This window comes from Carlito syrichta, unplaced genomic scaffold (assembly GCF_000164805.1).
Source record: "Carlito syrichta isolate Samal-C Ts95f unplaced genomic scaffold, Tarsius_syrichta-2.0.1 Scaffold308910, whole genome shotgun sequence".
NCBI classification, from domain to species: domain Eukaryota; kingdom Metazoa; phylum Chordata; class Mammalia; order Primates; family Tarsiidae; genus Carlito; species Carlito syrichta.
In genome coordinates, this window is record NW_007253006.1 from 288,943 (window position 1) to 313,200 (window position 24,258).

Here is a 24,258-nt window from a genome sequence, read left to right on the forward strand (position 1 = left end):
AGGCTGCGGTGGCTGGTAGCGGCCACTGCACTCCAGTCTGGGTGACAGAGTGAGACTCCAGCTCAAAAAAAAAAAAAAATTACACCAAGAAACAGAATATAATATATAAGAAAATGGCAGAATCATCCATATAAATTTCTCCAGTTAAAGCCTAAATGGATGAAAATAGCTATCTTGCTGACAAAAAAAAATTATATAGCCATGATGATGTATGTTTTAGAGATGTATGCATAGGAGAACACACTTGAGTAAATGGAAGTGAATTCAAAGACGAAATTACATAATACAGACACAATAATCAAAGCAATACCACCTTCTATTTGTATAGTGCTTTATAAAGCACTTTTAGGAACACTCTGATTGCCAGTGGTAAGTGAGATCATCATCTTTATACCCTTTTCAAAGATAAAACAATGAGGCTCAGTGAGATTAGATGATTAGCCCAAAGTCACACAGCTAGCAAATGGCAAAGTGGGACTAATATCATCATATGATTTCCATTCCCACTTTCTATGACTACACCATCCATATTTTCTTTTTGAAGTTTGCTTTCCTTGTTCTCTGGAAGAACATCCTCAGATGGTATCTGGAGAGTATATGTGTTTAAGTAGACAAGTTATTCACCTGATTTCTATTCCTTTTTACTCACCCTGTGTCTCTGTACTTCTAAATCATATACTTCACAATTTTAAGAAAGTATCCTACATCTCTCATTGGTTGTTAACACAAGTTGCACAAACAGATTAAGCACCAATCAAGGATAATGATTGGATGACTTAATGATAAAGGCATTTGATGCCTCCAACCATATAAATTAATATTAACATTATACACCAGTCCTTATCCTTACTTTTTCATGCTGCAATGCAATAAAAGACAGTCGTCCTATGTATAGCACATTTAATTCCTACCCTGATAGTTCTAATTCTCACATTTTCCCTCTGACTTATTTTGGCATGCCAGTAAATGAGAATAGTCTAATTGCAAGGATCATCTTAAATCTGTTCTATTTTGAAAACTTTAGTATTTCAACTAATTTTGGTAACAAATGATATGTGATATCTTTGTTGCAAGTGACTTTGATATATCAATGCTTTTTGGTATAGTGGCTGAGAGTTACTGATATATGAGATGTCTCTCAAAGAGGGCAAGATTGAATTCAAGAGAGAAGATATGTACAAAAGAAGGTTAACAATATGAGTTTTTCACAGTATTTTTATAGAAAGGTTGTTTTTTCTTTCCCTAGTACCTTAAAATGAGGAAGCAGATGGGAGGTGGAAGGTTTGCTAGAGGCAAGAAAAGTGAGTGATGGCAGTAGAGCATGAGAACATGCTATCGGTTCATTGAACTGTTTTAGGGTCAGATCATGAGGGATTCAACACTTCACAAGAGGCCTTCACAAGACCTTCACAAGACTTTTCCCAGTGGGAAGGGTCAGGGACAGCTGCCTGCCTATAGGAGATGGATTGCATCTAGGCCTGGAATACTTGATAGCAGTGAGAGAAGTCCAGAAATCTACAAGGTACATTCAAAAGATAACCATTGTTCCAGTTTGACTATGTGGAGGATGCAGGTGATGTTAAGGCACTAGAATATAGAGTTTGGAATTTTTTGTCTGCTAAAAAAATTCTTCCTGGCCAACCTGACCTTCAGGGATCTTCTTTATTCTCCTTTATTTTGCTATCTGAATGGTTTATTAGTAATTAACCTTGGGCTACTAACCCGTGTTTGGACCAGATAGGTGGTCCAATATATTAGACCAGATAGGTGGGCTTATTATGAGACACCAATGTAATCTATATACTTGATCAATAAGTGAATGAATAAGTAAATACTCATGGCTTCTTTTCTGTGTTATTCTTCAACTATATTTTATGTTTTTATTTAATATTTTTATGTGTTTTATCTTCCTTTTCTAGCTCAACAAAAACAGTTCTAATGCAGGCACCATGCCATAATCTTCTCTAAACCCTCACCCATCTTCATCCATTGACCTTGATTTTAGTCTTGGCCCCAGTCCTATTCCTACAGAAAAATATCAAGGCCTAATTTACATTTTTAAAGCTAATTAGTCCTTCAAGCAGTAAGAAACAAAGAAAATTGACATAACCAAAATATTGTTGTCCAGGGTAGATTAAGAGGTTGTTTTAGCAGGACGATGACACTGTGTTAAGACACTGACAGGTGTGACACAATGATGATCGAAAGGGATGTTCTGATATGAAAGCTACTGTGAAAGAAAAGACTTGGCTCATTGGGGGTTTTTTTGTATTCAGAAAAAAAAAAAAGGTTACTCACTGGGGAAAGAAGTTTCAAAGAAGGATTTGCAAATAAAATGGAGCTTAATGAGACCTTCAAGCTTGGGGATGTTAAAATAACACAGATATACTTGGAAGGCTGAGGCGGAAGGATCGCTGGAGCGCAGCAAGTCGAGGCTGCGGTGGCCGGAAGCGGCCACTGCACTCCAGTCTGGGCGACAGAGTGAGACTCCAACTCAAAAAAAATAAAAAAAAAAAAACACAGATAAACAAACCCAATTAATATGTGTGTTGCATATATGGCAGGTAAACTAATTCCACACAGCCAATCCCATGCACTCTTCCGACAGTCTTGTGAGGTGGATTTTCATCTCTCTCTTAAGTAGCAGTGGCTGCATGCTTTCATGATAATTCCCCCAGAGAATATCTCTTATCAAGGCACTTAATTCCTAATAAAATTTTTGTGGTAGAAGAACCACTCATTCCTGTTTTAACCAGTCTTTGGTTTAACAGCAACAGGAGGCCTTTTCAAGAAGCTATAGGTCCACTCCAGGAGGGTTATTAAAGTTCCTAATGGTATGAGTACAGCTGCTACTTTCCTCAAGAGTCCTTATAAAGAGAAAGCATCACTACAAAGGAGGCTGAGACATGGAAACATGAACCAAGCATTGGAATTTTGTTGAGTCATAGCGGAATTTTTTCAAATTAAGCTATGTCTGTTGATCTATAATTCAGTTAACTGGACTTGCCCCCAAACTGAACTACTTTGTGGTTGTTAAGAGTCTGAAATGGGTAGCAGGAGAGGATGGGGAGAAGTTGATAAGCGGATACAAAGTTCTGGCTAGAGATGAATTAGTTTTCGTGGTCTACAACACTGTAGGGTGAATTTAGTTAAGTATACTTTGTTGTATATTCGAAATAATTTTGAATGTTCACAACACAAAGAAATGAAAAATGAGGTGATAAATATACTAATTACCCTGATTTGATCATCATAGATTGTATACATATAAGGAAATATCACTCTGTTTCTCATAAATACATATAACTATTACGTGTCAACTAAGGGTAAAAGAAAAAAAAAATTAAACCTAAACTGCTCTTCATCATGACATTTAATTTTTAGGTTTTAGTTGAGATACCTCAACTAAGATTGGAAGGAGTTTTAGTTTTTTTGAATTTTTTTTTTTTCCAAAATGGGAAATGATTTTTCCTGGCAATTACTGTGAAGCTCAGATTATGTTCTCAGATTTAGTAAATGAAAAACAAAACAAGACACAGCTCTTTTGTGTCTGTGGGTTGGTACTGTCTAGAAGACTTTGTGGAGGAATTCAGCTTGATTTAAAACTTGAATAAAATTTGGAATTGGGATTGGTAGCAAGGAAGAAAGTCTGAAATGATAATAGCTCCCATTTGAATAGAACTTTGCAACTCACAAGATGTTTTCACCTATGCTATCATATTTCACCTTTACAACAGTTGTCTGATACAGTACTTACTAAATGGTATTTTTAATTAATTATTTACAAGTCTGTTCATATACTGAACCTGGAGAAGTCCAAGGGCAGAGACTATCTTCATCTCCCGTGCTTAGCATGGTGCCTGTGCAAAGTTTTCTTTGGAATGCTTGGAATGCTCAGCATAATTAAAACCACCTTTTAAATCTCCCTGGACATTACTATTTGCCTATGTCAATGTTGGTTCCTAATAGACAGGAATCCTTCTATGGGGCCTTAGAAAATTTATTGGGTTGATATACACACAAACATAACAGCTGTGGCTGATTAATATTTATTTTTTCTTATACTTGCAGTATACTGTTTTTGTGTGTTTATTTATATTTCTCTGATCTTCTCACTTAAATTATTTATTTCTTAGAAATATCTGTGCTTGTGTGTTGTCATATGCATGCTGTTATTAATTCCTCAAAACATTCTGTGAGGCAGTTATCAACATCATGTCCATTTGACAGACAACAAAACTGAAGCATGAGGAGGTTCAAGGAACTTGTGGGCACACAGGTAAAAAATACTCAAGGTGCGAAATATTTCTATATATAGTACTAAGAGCCATGATTGTTGATGGGCTACTGATTCTAAAAAAATGGAAGATACAGTGTATAAAAGCATGGTGTGGTTTGAAGGCATGTGTAGGTATAATGGCAAAAACTGGTTAAGTGTAGAAAACCAATTTAATACAACTTTGAATTCTCTCTATGAAGCATAGTGCCTTATGCATAAGAAATTAATAAATGTTTTTAAAAATAAATTCTCCTTGTGTTGAATAATCAATTCAAAATAACTCTTGAAACATGAAATTAGATGAAATGATTGCCTTAAATTTTTAGAGCACTCTTTCAGTTTTGCTGAATAGCTTCTGCCTCTATTTCAGTATTACTCACCTAGTGGAGATATGCCAAAAGGTTAAGTGGACATAATTGCAAGATTTTATCCATATCTTGAGATGAGACTAAAATTAAAACATATCCCTCAAAATTCATTAGAGCATAAAGTTTGAACATGATGACTCCATGGCAGGCATCTCTCTCTCTGGTTTGGCAGTCATTACATCAGAAACTATTTTGATTTCCTTCATCTTTTCACAGGAAATTATAAGATATCAAATCTGTTGTCTCAAATAAAATATATGCAAATATGTATTTGTATATAGCTACTGAATTGTCTACAAAAACTATGTATGTGCACAGATGTGCATATATGTCTGTGTATATAAGTCTATATATTTTTACAAAATATGTATTTCACAGGCAAGGGACAGCAACCTCATAAAACTTTGACGAGCTTATTTTTTTTCCATAAAAAGGGTATTAGACAAGAAGAGTTTTGAGCAGAAACTGAGATGAAAAGGTCACTGAATTCAAGTATTTCTGTTACACTTTGTATTATGTCTATTGCAGGCTAAAAAAAATGACTGTTCGACTTAATAATATGCAAATAGAATATACTAACAGCAAATAATAATTCTTTTGGAAAAATATGCAAAAGATTTGGAACCTGATTTATATTTGTGGCACTTAATAAAGCTATTAACTTATATTCCAGTCACTAAACATAGCTAGTCTTTAAGTTTTTGCTGATCTTATAAAAGAGTTCCCTGGGAAATTGCTTATAATAATATTTCAAGGATTATTATAAGGTATTCAGAATATATAATTTTAATCCTATGTTTTTAAATCAATTTTTAATAAGATTAATTAGCAAATTGTGTAGGAAGTAAAAATGACAACACATGGTTCATGAAAAAATGGCTCCAGGATCAAATAAATTAAGCAAAATGAGACTAATTTCTCAATACTTCATGATGTTAGCATTTACTGAGAATCTCCATGAAAGACACATGTGCATACGTATTGGCTACATTATTGTCAGCCATACTTCCATCTCTGCCTCCCTCCAACTCTGGCACCATTTACATCTAAGCCTTATTATCCGGACCACAGATTTAACTGGTTAATGTAGCCTGTTGCTCTTACAATTTCTATCAGAGTAAGTTTTATTTATTTTTTATTAATATTGTCAGTTCTCTTTGGGTGGAGATTATCTAATTCCCCAAACACCCCATGGTGCCTAAAACAGTGCTACCTACCTACAAAAAGTTCTCTGTGCATTTTTGTTAATTGATAGATTGAATCAATAGACTCAGAGCACTGCTGGGTACTGAGGATGTAAAAATAAACAAGACATGTTTGGGCCTCAAAAATCTTAATCTCAGTGGAATATATAAGCAACTAGATAATATACAATATCAGATGTAAAGACAAAATGCTTTAGAATTATGAAGTTGGGCATAGTTGGGATAGACTAAGATTTTTAGAAAGACTTCAAGGGGAAATTGACATTACATTTGGAGTTTGAAACCTGAGCAGGTGTTTGGCAGGTAGAACAGGAATGGAGGTTGGAAAGGATGGATAGAAGGAGAAAGGGAAGGCAATCCAGGTAGAAACACAACATGTGTTAAGGTGTACTATTTTAGAAAACAAATCAGTCTGTTTACTATTAGATTTCATTTTACTTACTTTTCCACAATTGATTTTTTTTAAAAAATGGTGATGGAGTCAGTTTGTGAAGGACTTTGTACTCTGAGTTCATAAGTTCAGATTCTATTCTGAGTTCAGATAACATAGTGATAAGAGTGTGAATTTTGGAATCAGACTGAGTGGGCTTCAATATGTGCTTTACCATTTACTTTTATAAAGATTAAATAAGAGATCATTCGGAGAAAGCATGTAAAATAGTGTCTGGAGTATCTAACTACCCAATAAATGTTGGCTGTTTTTATAGGTAACCATAAAATAACATGAATTTTAAAGTGAGGAAATTATATCATTGAATTTTTTTGTTATAAGATTTCATTTTACTTATTTTTCTAGAATGTATTTTTTAAAAATTAAAAAAACATATGATGGCAGGGTAGAGTTGAGAGAACCGTAATAAAGTATACCATAGACTTAGGTTAAGAACATCGCTATAACCCAATAAATATGTAATCGGCTTGTGGACAATAGCACAGCCATTTTAGTTTTCTGCTTTAAAACATAACCTGTAGCTGTTTAAAGTTTCAGTTATGGAAAAAACTGCAAAGCTCCAGTTCAAGCTTCAGCCCCTTCCCTTGACCTACTTTCCCCTTAGCAACAACCAATCAGGTGCCAGGGGAAAATCACCTAAAGTTTCCAAATGTCTCTGCAACTTCCCCAGATAGTGGGCCAAGGTCAGCCCGAGTCAAGCTAGCCAATCCTCCACGATTAAGCTGACCACCAGAAGTTACTACCCAATTAAATGGTAACAAGACTGGAAAGTCCCCCCAAACTCCTCCTCCCTTTGTGTAAAAACATAAAAGTTGTCTGCTTAAAAAAGTCAGGGCCTCTGGGTGTACTCCGCTGCGTCGGTTGTCGACAGAGGTCCAGGCTCAAGCTTGCAAATAAAGACCCTCTTGAACTTTCATCGGAATTGGCTCTTGGTAGTCTCTCGGATTGAACATTCGGCCACTACAGAGTAAAATAAGACTAAAAACAAATAAAAATCACAAAAACAAAATACTTTCTAAGCTGAGTAGCCTTGGGTAATAATAGTACTCCCTAAAGTGTGTTGAATGACTGCTCTGTGTCAGGCAGTATGCTAAGTGCTGTACATGCATAATATCATTTCAATGTCATAGCATGATAGTAACAGAAGTACTATATTATAATTCTCATTTTATAGAAAGTGGAGATTAAAGAGTTACAACAATACTTCAAGGTTGCACCCTAGGTAGTGCCCAAGCCAGATTTTTGAAGTTTCTTTGATTTCAGATTCTTCATGAAATTGTTCTACCATGTATGCTATTTAGTTTCCTTGAACCCCATTTTCTTCTTCTGTATCATGGAAAGGGAAAAATACCTTCCTTATATGTTCTTGAGGGAACTTAATGGGGAACGTGTAGGAACTAGTATAGTGTCTGATACATAATAATTACAGTAATGGTAGTAATTATTATTGTCTTTAGAACATGGTTAAATATAAGCTAGACTATCAATTTGGAATTAATTTTGTGGAGGAATGAGAGGAAGACTATAGCAGAAGTTCTGACATACTGTTAAGTAGTCAGCTGGCCTCTGTCACACTGGAAAGGCAGACACTCTCTTCCTTGGACTTTGAATTTTACATGACTGTATGCCTTACTCTTTCTTAAGACTCAGTTCAGATTTGTTATTATTTGTATTCCTATTGTTCTTAATTCTATTTGTACTAGCATAAACTATAGTGTTTGGTACGAAATGAGGAGTTATTTTGAGGCATAAACTGTCCTGTGGTAGAGGAATTTCATAATGTGTTGCAGTTATCTGTTTTTCTGATCCGTTCCTCAGTAGACTGCAGATTTTCAAGCACATTAGTCATATCTTTGTCATCCCTTTATCTCTAGAACTTTTAAGTTTTGGGGTCATAATAGGTGCTTATTAAATGAGATTCACATGAAGGAAAAAATAATTGAAAATGAAAAGCAAAACAGTCGAGACACTCTATTTGGGGGTTGTCTTTCAACTCTGAAGTTGCACTAATTTAACAATGACTATTATGACATCACTGTTACCAGGTTTTCTAAGTCTGTATTAAAACATTTATGCCTACTAAAATTAGATGCTGTGTATACTAGGTAAAAATCAGTTATTCAACTGTTAGGAAGTTAATGCTACCATAAAAAGAGCTATCAAAAAAGAGCAACAACAAAAATTCTTTTTTTGTTCCTGATAGAAATAAAACCATAACATCATTCTTCTTTCTAGCACTAAAGGAGGACTACAGATCTATTTCATTTGACTAAGGGAGCTCTTTCTCAGAGACTGGGAGGCTCAGAATGTCTGTGCCTCTTCTACATGAGGTCAACTTGTAGAAGACTTGAACACTTCACAACGCAGACTCCAACAAGTGCTTCCAGTGGCATGCCCCTGCTGAGGTAGGATGTAATAACATTCAGAGTTGAGGGTTCAGTCATCCTGAGGGTGGACCATTTCGGTATGAACTCACTCGGTAACAGGGCTTAGAGAATTTCCGGTTCTTAGAGCACCTCCCTGTTTAGGACTCTCTTTCACTTCTCCTGCAATCAGGAGGAGTCTGCTCTGAAACACCCTTAGACTGTCCACTGTGGAAATATGAAAAGATGACAAGTTACACGATATTTAGACAGAAATGAAAAAGAAAAACCTGTTCACACAAACGGAAAACAGCAACATATTTCAGGATGCTAGTGTGCTATGGATACATATAATGTTCCCATTCCTTTCTCGATGTGGGGGTGGGGCGGGGAGGGCAGAAGTGAGGCAGCTCTGTCTAATGCCCTGCCAATATTACAGATCAGAAAACAGTGCTCTGCTATGCTATGACTGCAGACATTGTGAAATTCTTCTCTCCCCGCCAAGTAACTTGGCTCCAAAATAATCATCCCAGGCTGTCCATTCTGAAGTTCATCATAGCAAATATAGGCCAATGAGATGCAGAGCGACACTCTTGGTTTTCTGTGGTTGTTTGAGCTCCCCTTAACTCCTCTTTGGGACTAGTTGGTCAGTAATGGCCGCAGAACCAGCCCAGATGTTTGCAGAGTAAATGTGGTGCTAACAGTGATTCTGGAAAGCAATGAGGGGAGCAGAGGGTGTGAACAAAAAGACCTTAGCAGTTGATACTGAAAGTACTCATAAAAGCCTCCTGTACATACAGCTATCCTTTCTCCATCCCTTCTATTAAATTCCAGAGTTAGAAAATTGAGATTAACTACTCCAGTCCCTTACTTAGAAACCATCTCCATCACAGTTGACTGCTCTCTGACATCTTTTCTCTTAATGTTCATTTTCAACTTATTTCTTTCAGATAAATGCCATTATGTGTGTGTACATGTATGTATGTGTGTGTGTGTGTGTGTGTGTGTGTGTGTGTGTGTGTGTATGTGTGTGTTTATGGGAGTAAATATGAAGTTGGAAAAAAGATACAAAGGCCTTGTGAATTTTGGCCTCTCAACTTGTACATCTTTAGGCCTTTTCTCCTTCCTAGGGGATGCTTTCTTAGAAAACTGCTAGCTCTCCCTACTTTCTCTTTCTCTCTCACAGTCTCTCTCTCTCTCTCTCTCTCTGTGTGTGTATGTGTATACATGAGAGGGGACCCAAAAGAACTCGGAATTATTTTCTGGAGGGAGGGCCTCTTGTAGTGTGGGCTTCCCCCATGAGGTAAGTGTTCTAAGAACCCATTTGCATCAGTATACCAGCTAGAGTTGTTGTGAGAGACTGTGTTCAGCTTCAGTGAATTTTTGGGAGCAGATTGTTTCCACGTCTTTGCCCATTTTGTGATGAGTGATTTATGAGTGTAACTGCCCACACCACGCTAAGTGTTCAGCAGATTTTGACCAAAAACAGCATGAACCCCCATGCTCTACCCTCCCCATTCACTGAATCTCTCCTCGAGCAACTTTTTTTGTGTGTTTTCCTGAATATAAACCATCCTCACAGGGATATGTTTTGCTGATGTGAAAGAGGTGAAACAAAAATGACAGAAGGACTAAAAGGCATCAAAATCACTGAGTTAAAAACAATTTTGAGCAGTGGAAAAAGTGTTTTGATAGGTGTATTACATCAAACAGAAAATACTTTGAAGGTGACTGAAGTTTAAACATGTGAGAATAAATACACAATTTTAAATAAATACCATTTTTGAGGGGTCCCCCTTCATATGTGTGTATGAGTTTTTATTTAGTGATAAAGAAATTAAGGAAGATAAATTAGCAAGGGAAGATCATTTGCTCCCCATTAACATTACTCATCTCTGGGGTTGAGGTAGTTTCTTCTACAGAATTGTCTGCACCATAGCTTGCAATATTCCCTTCCGCACCACCTGGACCTATCAAGCTAATATTCCTTGCAAAACCTTGGCTGTATCCAAACAAGTGAGGAAACCATAGTTAAATGGCTGAGAAATTGGTCTGGTCTTAGTGCAGATGCATTGAGTGGCTACCTTTGTAGATCTGGACCTGACCCAAGGCAACCTGGGCATGCCTAATTTGAGTCCCCTTACTATGTGCTCCAGCTCTTTGTCCTTTTCTTCCATTCTCACTCAAGACAGCCTCAAGCAAATCTAATCTCTGGGTTGATCAGATCTGCAGAAGCTTTGACTAAACACTCCAAGAATATTGCATGGCATAATTGAGATTGAATGCTTGCCAGAAACAGCTCCATGCCATCTCCTTGATGAATAGATTATTCCAAAGTATCAGTTTATGAACTGACTAAGTCGGAATGACCTAGAAAACTTGTTGCATGACAGATTCCTAGCTTGCATTGTACAAGATTGTGCCTCAGTATGTTTGACAGTCAACTAGGTTTGAGAACTCCAGTTCTAGACATCAAATCAGAAGTCAGTCTGAAAAGCTTCCTTGAGTCCTCATTTGGTGCAGTCACTTTCACTTTGTCCAGCTAACTCCAGTGCAGTTTGACAATTTTCAAGGACAGGAACTATGCCACGGTTATATCTAAGTGGAAGGAAAACAGCTCCAATAGTGGTATATTGAGTAATTCCCACAAAATGATCCCTGAGGCTCATCTTCCAGACACATTGAGATCTAGAGACAGCTCTTAAAGGAATTGTGGGCATAAGGCCCTTTACTTGAACTGGTGGACACACTACACTGTATGTGCCTATACATGTGAATAAACTATAATTGCTTTATCTCTGGAAGCCATGGACAAAGTTGGCCAAGCTCTTGGCCACAGTTGCTATGAATCGTCACTTAGACTGTACGCTGCACTGTTCCTGGCACCGTTTTCACAAACGGTAGTGTGGATGGCCCCCAGCAGTTGCACAGTGTGGTGGTCCTTGGAAAAAGTTAGCCATTATTATGAAACCAAGAAGAAACCCACCAATGAGGAAGCAAACGCAATGTTTGGGGGTAAAATTTCAACAGGGTTATCTTCTTGCTATGCAGCTAGGTCTCAAGTTCAGTTCTCAGCACATGCACACATGTATATACACACTCTACTTCCTAGACTTCTCTTTTTCTCTAATCCAGGCTGGCTTGCAAGAGATTCCCTTCCATACCTCTGTACTGTAGATGAATTGGGGAATGCCACAATAAATTAGAAGAGGAGACTTAGTTCATGGTGAATGATCCCTCAACTCAAGGCTCCTCCAACATTCTGGAACTAAGTTTTAAATAACAATCTTGACTGTCTTTTTCTTCAGAGTCCTGTTCTTGAAACCAAGTTCCATGCAATAAAGCACTTTTATTTCATGCAACACAGCTCAGTTGATGTTTATAGTCCCAAATATCCCAGTTTACTCGGTACAACTCAGATGGGCGTGCCGAGTATAAAGGAACATGCACAGCACAGCAACAGGGAATGTTCATCACCAAACACAAAGAAGTAAAGGAGCTGCAAAGCTACGGTAGCTAAAGGAGGATTAGCTTTCCTGATTTCAGTTCAAGAAAAGCCACTTGTCTCTACAGTCCAGTGGTTTGGCATGGCATCTGCCCTTGGCTGTGAGATGATGTTATATTCAAGGTAAGTCAGGTGAGTTTCCAGGATTGGGGGTGGAACCTTCCCTCAATTGCATCTTTCCCTTAAAACTAGGCCTAACTGTTTGCATTTTTAAAAAAAGTGATTGGATATCCTCGGAATGTGAATTTCCTCCAATCTCTTCCACTTTGCAAACTCCAAAACCATTTGACCAATAAGTTAAAACCCATGGGAGAACTGACTGTGAACTAAGCCTTCAGACATGCAAAGCGCACAACCCTGGGAAACAGCAGCGTCTGGGACAGGAGGCTCCCATTACTTCACATGAGGACGGCATGGGTTTTGCAAATCAAACACACACAGAAAACCAGAAGTGGCCCAAGTTGGACAACACTGTATGGGATGCACAGTTGAGTGAGGACCCAGACCAGGGAGCCACCTGTTCCTCTAGCTTGCATACATTTATTTCACACCATCTCAGGCCGCTTAGTTTGCTTACCTGCTCATTGTGGCTCTCCCACCATTCCCCATACTCCCTTTGGGGGTGAAACACTCTATTTCCGACTTGTGCTGGGCCAGTCTCCTGTCTTTGTACCTGGTGAGCATGAACAAGGACAGGAGCAAACAGAAAGACGTGATTGTGTGCTTAACTGCCAGTCTGAGGAAGGGCCGTGACTGTGCCAAAACAAAGATTTCTGCTTTTTTTTGCAATGGCAGAGCTGTAACACTTATTAGATTACTATGGTGGTTCATAGGCAACTTTGAGGACAATTTTGTCAATTCTTGGTTAAACCACATGTAACCCACATTGCCTATTAATCTGTGAATTCAGCACATTTAATAGTCAATGGTAAGGGAATCAATTCCTACCATCTTAGAAAAATAGGTATATAAATAAGTTAGAATTCATTTAGTGCTTACCATGTTTCAGACGCTGTACTAGAAATTTACCTAAATTTTATCCTGACAACAGCCTTGTGGCAGAGGCTTCATTATTATTGTCATTTTGCTAATGAGGAAACCTAAAATTGCAGGGATTAAGTAAATTGTTCAAAGACACGAAGTAGGTGGTTGGATGGGATTATGAACACAGGGAGTCTAAGTTTAGAACTCACACTTTAGCCAACATAATGTATTGCCTTCAATTACCAGGTTTTTTTTTAAAAACTAATCCTTATTATTAACAAACCTTCATTGAGTATACTATTCTGAATATTATATTAATCTTTAGCAATAACAGAAGAGATGACTTATTCCTTGAATATGAAAGTTTTCTATAACCATTAAGCTGAAATTTTGACAGTCGGTATTGGGTTGTCTGCATTTTAGAGCGTGACTCAAACAGCTTTCATACTAGAATTGGCAGCTTACCACTCTTGGAAGGCACTGGATATTTCATTTAAAGTAAGTTATGAGCATCTACAAATTAGTCTTCTACATGATTCATAAAGATGTGTCCTTATACTTCAATGATAGTTGTTTTTTGTTTGTTACTTTTTAGAAAATATAGTTTATTTAGAAAGAAAATTAGAGAAAGAGAGAGAAAGAGGAGATTCACCTCCCCAATGTAGGGTAGGGGGCCAAAGTCCAGTGATAGTTTTTTAAGCCAACATGCTTTCACAAAACTAATATCTTTTTGTCATCATTTTAACTTTGTGGAGTAGGATTTTTTTTTTAAAAGCTTTTATTTCCATTTGCCAAATGAGGAAATTGAGATTTACTTAGCTGACTTCACCAAAGTCATAAGCCTCATCATTAGACAATAACTGTCAGTAGATCTTGCAGGGGCCCAAGGCGCTTAAGGTTTAATTACCTTTTCCATAATAAAACTGGAGTCTGATATGGTACCACTTCATCCATGTTCCTGGTATTCAACAGGCAGTGATAAAGGGAATTGTTATTATTAGACTTGTTTATCCAAATATAGTCATGTTCTTTTTAGTTTCTTTTTCTACTTTCTCAAATGTAATATAATATAAAACAAAACGCAAACAAGTCAAGATCATCGTTGGTCTAGGTATAGAGGGCTTCCTATTAATTTTTTTCTCTTCAAGACCTCTGTGTGTACATATATATATTATATATATATATATATAATATATATATTTCTTAAAACTCAAACTCTAGCATTTAATGTAAATTTAACCTTTAAAAATGTTAAAAGATATATGTAAATTACATCTCATTAATACTATTAAAGATGGGATTTTTGGTAAATAATATCAATAACATTGATTTTTTTTCTAAAAGTAAAAAAATTAAAAATTAAATGCTAAAATATCTAATATTTGAATAAAAATTTTTTATCATATCAAGCCAAATAGATGTAATGGATTAACTTCTTTAATCAACATTGATTAAGCAACTATTAAATTCTAGGTAATGGCTTTGTACTGTAGCTATAAATAATCTTCAAGTTCTGCCTCACAGAGCTCACAGAATAGTGGGAGAAGATAAGGGAAGAAGTATGTACACAAGAAATTCTAGATGTAGGCCATAAAGAAGAGAGGAAAATAACTTAAAGACCTTGTTAAAGGTGCTAAAACGCCAGACCAAACCACACTGAGTAGCTTTTATTTTACAAAATAAAATACATTAGAAGATAATTATTTGTGAAGTACTAATCACCAAATGAGGCTCCACATTTCAAAACAAAATATTTTGTGCTTATTTGTGAACTGGGTTGTATAACCAAAATACTGCTCTGCAACTTAAATTAATAAAATATTGATAGAATTATCATAATGCTATAAGAAAAGGATTGGCAGTAGCAGGAAACTGTCTGGAGGGGTGGGGGAAACAAATTTGGCAGAAGTGGAACTCTGCTTGGGGAAGGAGGGCCACACCTCATCAACAAGGATACCTGCATAATGAACATCTGTATACCTAACTCTGAACTGTACCTCACATTTTTAAAATAAAAAAGGAAATAAATGATATAATAATAAATTATTGATGGCCATTTAGTTCCTTAACATATTTTAAAATATTTTCTGTTAGGCTAATTGACAATCATTTAAATATTTCATAGATAAATTAAGAAACATACAGTCTTATAAGCTGTCCCTCTCTGTCTCTCATGCCCACACACATTCTGCCAGATGACTCTGTTCATGAAATATGAAATAGTTGCTAAGCATCCCATTCAATTAAAACTTGGCGTCTTTTGGTAAAAGCTTTCACCGAAAACAAAACCTGAACCAAAAAACAATCAACCCCAAAACAAACAACAAAAACAACAGATACTCCTTGTAATAAGTGGAGAGATACCTTAGACTTTTTGGAAGCTTCGAGGAGAGATGAACATGGCATTCACAGAGAATGGGAAGCTCATCTGTACTTTCAAATGGGACCTTTTTGCCTGTCTATGACTGTAATTACAGCTTAATTATGTTCACCAGATACATAAATAGACCATATTTTTATTCATTCATTCAGTTATCCATTATTCTATTCACCAATAATGGACTGTTCAAAGTAACTAATAACCCTTTTGTAGTCTCCACTGTACATGTACAATTCTTTCCAGTTGTATTTATTTCAGAACTATGGAAATGTCAATTAAAAACAGTTTAAGATTATCAGAGTTATAGTTTATAAAATATCAAGTTAAAAATTTCACTTTTATATAGTGCATTTATAATCTTTTTTTTTTTTTTTTTTTTTTTTTGAGTTAGAGTCTCACTCTGTTGTCCAGGCTGGAGTGCAGTGGTACATTCACGACCACTGTGGCCTTGACCTGCTGGGCTCAGGTGATCTTTCTGCCTCAGTCTTCCAAGTAGCTGGCACCACAGGAATGCACCACCATACCTGGCTAATTTTTTGATTGATTGTAGAGACAAGGTCTAGCCAAGTTGCCCAGGCTGGTCTCAAACCCCATTTCCATTTAAGTTTCTTCAGGGTAACAATGTTAGTACATTTAAAAACAAAACTGCAAAAGCTTATTATTTACCTTTTCTCTTCTTGACCTTACATTGCAAGGAAGTAGCAGAGGTGACAAGAAAACCAGTGGAGGATCTAGTGCTAGACCATTAAAATTTACTCCTTCATCTGTATCCCTATACATGGGCTCAGGCAATCCTCTAGCTTCGGCCTCTCAAAGTGCTGGGATTACAGGCTTGAGCCACTGTGCCCTGTTATTATATCTTTTAGACACTTACACAATACACATATACTTGCAACATACATACTTAAAATAGTGCCTTGCACATATTTACTCATTTTTCAAATGAAATGCTTATTTCACTATAATTAATTCAGTTATAATTGAAATAATAATAATAATGATAGAATATTGAATGTGTCAGGATTTTAAAAAATTATTCTCAATTATACAAACCTTACAAAGTAGGTGCTACTATCCTCATTCCGAAGAGACAGACACTCAGGATCTGTATCAGTAAACCCAAGCTAATACAGCATATGAATAGGAGAACCAAGGTTAGAAATCAGGTCTCTCTGATTCTAAAATTCATATTATTTCCATTTAAGTTTTCTCAGGGTAACAGTGTTAGTACATTTAAAAACAAAACTACAAAAGCTTATTATTTACTTTTTCTTGAACTCACTTTGCAAGTTAAGTAGCAGAGGTGACAAGAACAACCAGTGGAGGATCTAGTGCTAGGTCATTAAAATTTACTCCATCTGGGTCCCTATACATGAACTACACAGGTTTAGTTTACAGGATTTGAAACCATTTACTGAACACTCTATGTACCAGATACTGTGATAAGGAACACATGGGTAACTATGTCATTGATAAGTTCAGTCTTGAGTGGGAGGATAAAATGAAAACAATTTCCAAACAATGTAAGATGTTTTATTATAGAAACAAATACAAGAAGGGATACCTAACCCATACTGGAGCAGCAGGGAAAACTTCAGTGAGATATGATGCCTAAGATCAATTTTAAAAGATGAATAGAAATATGCTGTAAGAAGGTGGGCAGGTAGGGACAAGAAAAATTAAGTGTGACATGTGGAGAGGCTTAGCAGCGTGGCGTACATGGGAGAACGCTGTTTAGTGTTTTTTATTGCAATAACTTAAGTGTAAAGTAAGAGAAGGTAAAAAGGAGAATGCAGATAGAGAGGTATGTAAAAGATGATGAATATACCAGTAGGTTGTAAGTTTTTACTATGAGATTTTTACCCTAGAAAAAAACATGATCAAAGTCGACATTTAGATAAAATTCTAGGACTTGAGAGAACTAAGCTAGAGATAGACAGATATTACTGTCATAATTCATGTTAGAGATGATGAGATAATGCCTTAGGGTGGTGAATATTGAATGAAAAGTAGAGTACAGATTGAAAACTATTTAGAAGGCAAAATGAGTAGGAATCATTAGATGATGTGTGTAAAAGAGAGATGCATAGAATGCTACTTCAGTTACTCTGTTGAGTGGTATAATTAACTGAGTTAAGAAAATACGGGAAAAGAGGTATATTGAGGGAAATAAAAAAGTCTTCATTTTGGAATACTGAGTTTGAGATGATGGTGGGAAATCCAAGTGACATTATTCAGTAGACATATGGGTGTAAAGATCTCGAGGTTAGAGGGTTGTTATAACCCAGGGAACTGATAGCATACAGATGCAAATTTGTTGCAAATGCAATGAAAATGGTTCAAAGTGCTCAGAGGGAACAGGTAGACTGTAGTCAGTGGAGATAATGGGCTTATAGGCTTACTCATTCTGCCTGTTCAAAAACTTCTATCTGTTAATGTAAGCATTTTCTCAAAATATTTAGTGAGTGCCTTGTACATGCTTAATATTGAGTTCAAGGCTCTTTATTCTGATGTTTTTCTTAGAAACTCTAGATTTCTAGATCTGTGCTCAATACAGCTTTGACCCTTTGGTTTATATGCCAGAAGCTTTACATGAGAAACTCTCACAATAGTTTAATACATTTTAGAAGGACTTGTTCTGAAACAAGGTTTAGCTGTCTTCCCTGAATATCTGTTTAGTTTGTTTGAATGTTCTTTCTGTACCTTCTTTATCCAGAAGCTCTAGCTCCTCTTTTTTATTTTTATTTTAAAGATGGGTACATTTCAGGGTTAGGTATACAAATGGCCACTGTACAGGTAAAGTTTGGTTCTCATTTTGGACCACACATTACCTGGTTTAAGACAAGATACCCTTATTAATGAGGTGTGCATCCTCCCCCACCCCTGGGCAGTTCCCCACTACTGCCAATCCCTTTCTTATAGTATTACAGTAATTGTTCAGGGTCTGCTTATGAGTAAGAACATGTGGTACTCAATTCATTGTTTCTGTGATAGATCATTGAGTATTATAGACTCTAAATTCAACCAAGTTGCTGCAAAGTTCATAATGTTGTCCTTCTTTATGACTGTGTAATATTCCATTGTATATATTTTCCACATTTTAAAAATCCAGTCTACTTTCAAGGGATAGAATGGCTGGTTCCATGTTTTCACTGTTGTGAATAGTGCTGCAAAATAAACATGTATGTGCAAGAAGCTTTTTCATAGAGTGATTTGAGTTGCTCTGAGTATATTCCCAGAAGGAGGATTGTTGGGTCGTATGGAAGGTCAGTTTTTGAACTTTTAGGAATCGCCACTCTGTTTTCCACATAGGCTGTACTAGTTTGCACTTCCACCAACAGTATAAAGGCATTCCCTTTATTACACATCCTCTCCAGCATCTGTAGTTTTTTGAGTTATTGGTGATAGCCATCCTGACTGGAATTAGGTGGTATCTCAGTGTGGTTTTAATTTCCATTTTCTTGATAATTTGTGAAGCTGAGCATTTTTCCCTGTATCTATTGGCTGCTTGTATGTCTTCTGTTGAGAAATGTCTATTCATACCTTTTGTTCAATTAAAAATTATTGTATTTTAAATATGTGGGGTACAACTCAGGGTTAGGTATACAAATGTTCATTATGCAGATACCCTTGTTGATGAAGTGTGCCCCCCTCCCCTGGCATTTCCCCACTACTGCCAATCCTGCCCCTCCCCCCACCAGTTTCCCACTACTACCAATCCCTTTCTTATAGTATTACTATAATTGTTCAATGTCTGCTTATGAGTGAGAACGTGTGATACTCAGTTATTTGTTTCTGTGATAGATCACTCAGTATTACAGCCTCTAAGTCCATACAAGTTGATGCAAAGTTCATAATTTTATCCTTCTTTATGGCTGCATAATATTCCATCATGCATCATGTATATGTTCCATTTTTAAAAATCTAGTCCTCTTTTTATGAGTAACACAGTTGGTTCCATGTTTTGCTATTGCGAATAATGCTGCAATAAACATGCCTGTGCAGGTATCTTTTGCATCGAGTGATTTGAGTTCCTCTGGGTATATTCCCAGTAAGGGGATTGTGGGATCATATGGGAAGTCGATTTTTAGATCTCTTAGGAATCACCATACTGTTTTCCACAGAGGCTGTACTAGTTTATACTCCCACCAACAGTGTAGAATTGTTCTCTTTTCCCTGCATCCTCTCCAGCATCTGTTGTATTTTGAGTTATTGATGATGGCTATCATGACTGGAGTTAGATAGTATTGTAGTTTTTTAAATTTGCATTTCTTTGATGACTAGTGAGGCTGAGCATTTTTTCATGTATCTGTTGGCTGTGCATACATCTTCTTTTGAGAAGTGTTTATTCATATCTTTTGCTTACTTTTTAATAGGTCTGTTTGTTTTTTTTTTCTTTTTGGCAACTTTGAGTTCCTTGTAGATTCTAGATGTTAGGCCTTTGTCAGATATACAGTTGGCAAATTTTTTTCCTATTCTGTGGGTTGTTTTCCTGCTCTCATGATGGTTTCTTTTGCTTTGCAGAAACTTTTCAGTTTGATGAGGTCTTACTTGTCTATCTTATGTCTTATGGGATGGGCATTTGGAGTTTTGATCAGAAATTGATTGCCAGTTCCAATTTCCATCAGGGTATCTCCTGCATTTTCTAAGGTTCTTATAGTTTGAGGTTTCACGTTTAGGTCTTTGGCCCATTTAGAGTTGATTTTTGTGTATGGTGGTAGGTAGGAGTCTTGTTTTAATCTTCTGTATGAGGTCAGCCAGTTTACTCAGCACTATTTACTGAATAGGGTCTCCCTTCCCTAGTGGTTGTTAGTGGAGGCTTTGTTGAAGATGAGTTGGTTGAGAAATTGAGGTTTTGCTTCCAGAATCTCTATTCTGTTCCATTGTTCTGTATGCTGTATTTGTACCAGTACCAGGCTGTATTGATTATTATAGCCTTATAATAAAGTTTAAAGTCTGAAAGTGTGACACCTCCTGCTTTTGTGTATGTGTGTGTGTTGCAGTCTTCCTCTTATCGCCCAGGCTGGAGTGCAGCGGCACGCTCATGGCCACCAAAGCCTTGACCTGCAATCCCTCTGCCTCAGCCTTCCAAGTAACTGGAACTACAGATGCTTACCACTATGCCTGACTAGTTGTGTGTGTGTGTGTGTGTGTGTGTGTGTGTGTGTGAGATTTATTGTAAAGATGCTGCTTTAATTTTTTGCTAAGAATTATTTTGGTTATTCCGGATCGTTTATGTTTCCATATGAGTTTCTGTATTGTTGTTTCCAGATCTGAGAAGAATAATGCTAGGAATTTAATAGGTATTGCATTAAATCTGTAGAATGCTTTGAATAGGATGGACATCTTAACAATGTTGATTCTTCCAATCTATGGAATATTTTTCCATTTGTTTATGTCATCTTTGATTTATTTGAGCAGTGTTTTGTAGTTTTTGTTGTAAAGGTATTTCACTTCTCTGGTTAGGAAGATGCTGAGGCGTTTCATATTTTTTGGTGCTATTGTGAATGGGACTGTGCTTTTTATTTGGGTCTCTGTCTGCTTGTTGTTGGTGTATAAGAATGAGACTAACTGTGGACTTCCTCTTTTGCACACTATTTCCTGATTTAAAAAAAAGAATGCGATTATCCTTTGCATATTGATTTTGTACCCTGAGAATTTGCCAAAGTCCTTTATCAGTGCAAGAAGGTTTTTGACAGATTCTCTTGGATTTTCGAGGCTTAGAATCTTATCATCAGCAAAGAGCCATAACTTGAATTCCTCTCTTCCTATTTGGGTGCCCCTGATTTCCTTCTCTTATGTGATTGTTCTGGCTAGGATTTCCAACACTATGTTGAATAGGAGCAGTGAAAGTGGGCAGCCTTGTCTTATTCCAGTTTTCAGGAGAAATACTCCAGTTTTTGTCTGTTTAGCAGTATGTTAGCTGTGGGTTTCTCATAGATGGCTCTTACTATCTTGAGCTATGTTCCCTCTATACCTAGGTGTTCAAAGGTATTTATCAAGAAGGGATGCTGGATTTTATTGAAAGCTTTTTCTGTGTCTGTCTAATGATATAATAATGATTATATATTATATAATGATATAATCATGTGATTCCTATTTTTACATGTGGATGTTTATCCAGCCCTGCATCTGGGGATGAAGCCTACTTGGTCATGGTGGATGATTTTTGAAATTGTTGGATCCGATTTGCTAGAATCTTGTTGAGTATTTTTGCATCTATGTTCATCAGGAATATTGGCCTGTTGTTCTGTTTCTTTGTTGGATCTTTATCTGGTTTGGGTGTCAGTGTGAGGTTAGCTTCATAAAATGATTTGGGGAGAGTTCTATCTTTCTCCATTACTTGGCATACTTTTTCAAAAATAATTTTAACATTTTATGTTCAAGATGTGGAGTACAATTCAGGATTAGGTATGCATGTGGTCATCTTATAGGTAAAATTTGGGCCTCCTTTTGATCTCTACTTTGCCGGGTTTGAGATCGGGTACCTTTACTGATGTTGTGTCCCCCCACCACCATCCCAGCATTATACCGCTACGGCCAATCCCTTTCTTATAGTATTATGGTAAATAGTGTTGGTATCAACTCTTCCTTGTATATTTTGTAGAACTCTGCTGGAAAGCCACCTGGTCCAAAACTTTTTTTTTTGTGGGTAGCTTTCGTATGATGGAGTTGATTTCCTGGGTTGTTACTGGTCTATTTGAAGTGTCAATTTCTTGTTTCAACGCTGCGTGGTTGTGTAATGTCAGAAAGTACTCCATTTCATTTAGGTTTTTGAGTTTGTTTCCATACAGGTGTGCATCATAATCTCTGGTAATTTTTTGCATTTCTTTAGAGTATGTTGTAATTTGATCTTTTGGATTTCTGATTGTGTTTATTTGAGCTTTTTTTTTTTTGAGTTGGAGTCTCACTGTCGCCCAGACTGGAGTGCAGTGGCTGCTCCTGGCCACTGCAGCCTCGACCTGCTGTGCTCTGGCGATCCTTCCGCCTCAGCCTTCCAAGTAGCTGAAACTACAGGCGTGCGCTACCACGCCCGACTAATTTTTTTGATTTATTGTAGAGATAAGGTCTCGCCTGCCCAGGCGGGTCTCGAATCTGTGGGCTCAGGCAGTCCACTCACCTCAGCCTTCCAAAGGCACGGGATTACAGGCTGAGCCACCGTATTTGAGCTTTTTCTCTCTTTTTCTTGGTCAATCTGACTAAGGGGGTCCATCAATATTGTTTATCCTTTCAAAGAACCAGTTTTCTGTTTCATTGATTTTTTTCTATGATATTTTTGTTTTCTATGGTCTGCATTTGGGCTTTGACTTTGATGATCTGGATTCTGCTGCTGAAGTTAGGATTTTGGTAGTCTTATCTTTCCAACTCCTTTAGGTGATTTGCTAGGCTGTTAACATGTGAGCTTTCCATTTTCTTGATGTGTGTTCGTAAAGAAATGAATTTCCCTCTCTGTACTGTTTTCATGGCATCCCAGAGGTTTTGTAAGATGTGTCTTTATTTTCATTTGTTTCCAGAAATCTTTTAATTTCTTCTTTGAGTTTCATGTTGACCCAGGCATTGTTCAGCATCATACTGTTTAGTGTCCACGTCTTTGTGGGTTTGGGGGTAGCTTTGTTGTTGTTGATATTTATTTTTATTCTCCTATGATCTGAGAAGGTGCATGGCAGTATTTCAATTTTATCAAATTTGTTTATACTTGATCTATGGCTAAGGATGTGGTCAGTCTTGGAGTATGTTCCATGTGGTGATGAGTATAATATATTCCATGGTTGTTGGGTGGAGTATTCTGTAGATATTTATTAAGTCTATTTGGTCAAGTGTCAAGTTGAGAGTCCAGATCTCCTTGTTGACTTTTTGCCTCGATGATCTATCTAGGGTTGATAGTGGGGTATTTAAGTTCCCAGCTACGATAGTGTTAGAGTCAATATCTCTTTTTTAGTTAACCTGGAATTGCTTTATAAAGGTTGGTGCTCCTATGTCGAGTGCATATATGTTTAAGATGGATATTTCTTGTTGATGGATTAAACCTTTTATCATTATGTAGTGATCTTCCATAACTTTTAAAATTTTTGATAGCTTAAAGCATATTCTTTCTAATATTAAGATCACAACTACTGCCTTCTTTTGTGTTCTGTTCACCTGAAAATTCTAGCTCCTCGTCATTCAGTTTTCTAAGGACCCATACTCATCTGATAAATCTAAATGATGTGGTGGTAAGAATCACTCAGGATTTGATAGTAAATGTAATATAATGATTTAAATAAAAATTTCATTTCTTTACTTAATTTCCTCTTTCTTGCCAATATCTACTAAACATTGACTTACTGACATTTCTATATTGGTTATGTTATCCAGAATGGGTAAATGAGTCCAGAATGAAATGGCAAACTCATTAAATTTAAAGAATTAATGTATTTATTAGACAAAATAGCAGGTACAGGAGGAATAATGCCTGAAGCTGGAATAAAAGAAGAATTTGGTATTGGAAACAAAGTTGCTGTATGTGAGTGTGTTTGAGATAATAAGTTTAAGTGAGTGGTCAGGAAAAATATGGCTAGAATGGGGATGGAGGGAGCTAGAGTAATGGTTTGTCCTTTACAAGGACACTAAATTTACTCAGAAGGATAGTGGAGCTTGGGTGATAGAAATTCTTTTCCCAGAAGTTGGTAGAAGTTATAAACCAAGTGAAAAGGTAGGTGGATAACTAGATGTCCTGCATCTCA

The 24,258-nt window shown here is 36.7% G+C and overlaps 1 protein-coding gene across 1 annotated transcript in view; it reads right to left on the reverse strand.

Moving 5' to 3' along the window:
- GRM5 (glutamate metabotropic receptor 5) overlaps positions 1 to 24,258 on the reverse strand; it is a 176,645-nt gene that overhangs the window by 11,020 nt on the left and 141,367 nt on the right. The window contains exon 7 of the mRNA XM_021716750.1: positions 12,749 to 12,844. Coding sequence (XP_021572425.1) covers positions 12,749 to 12,844 — 96 coding nt within the window. The remainder of the gene's footprint in view (positions 1 to 12,748; positions 12,845 to 24,258) is intronic.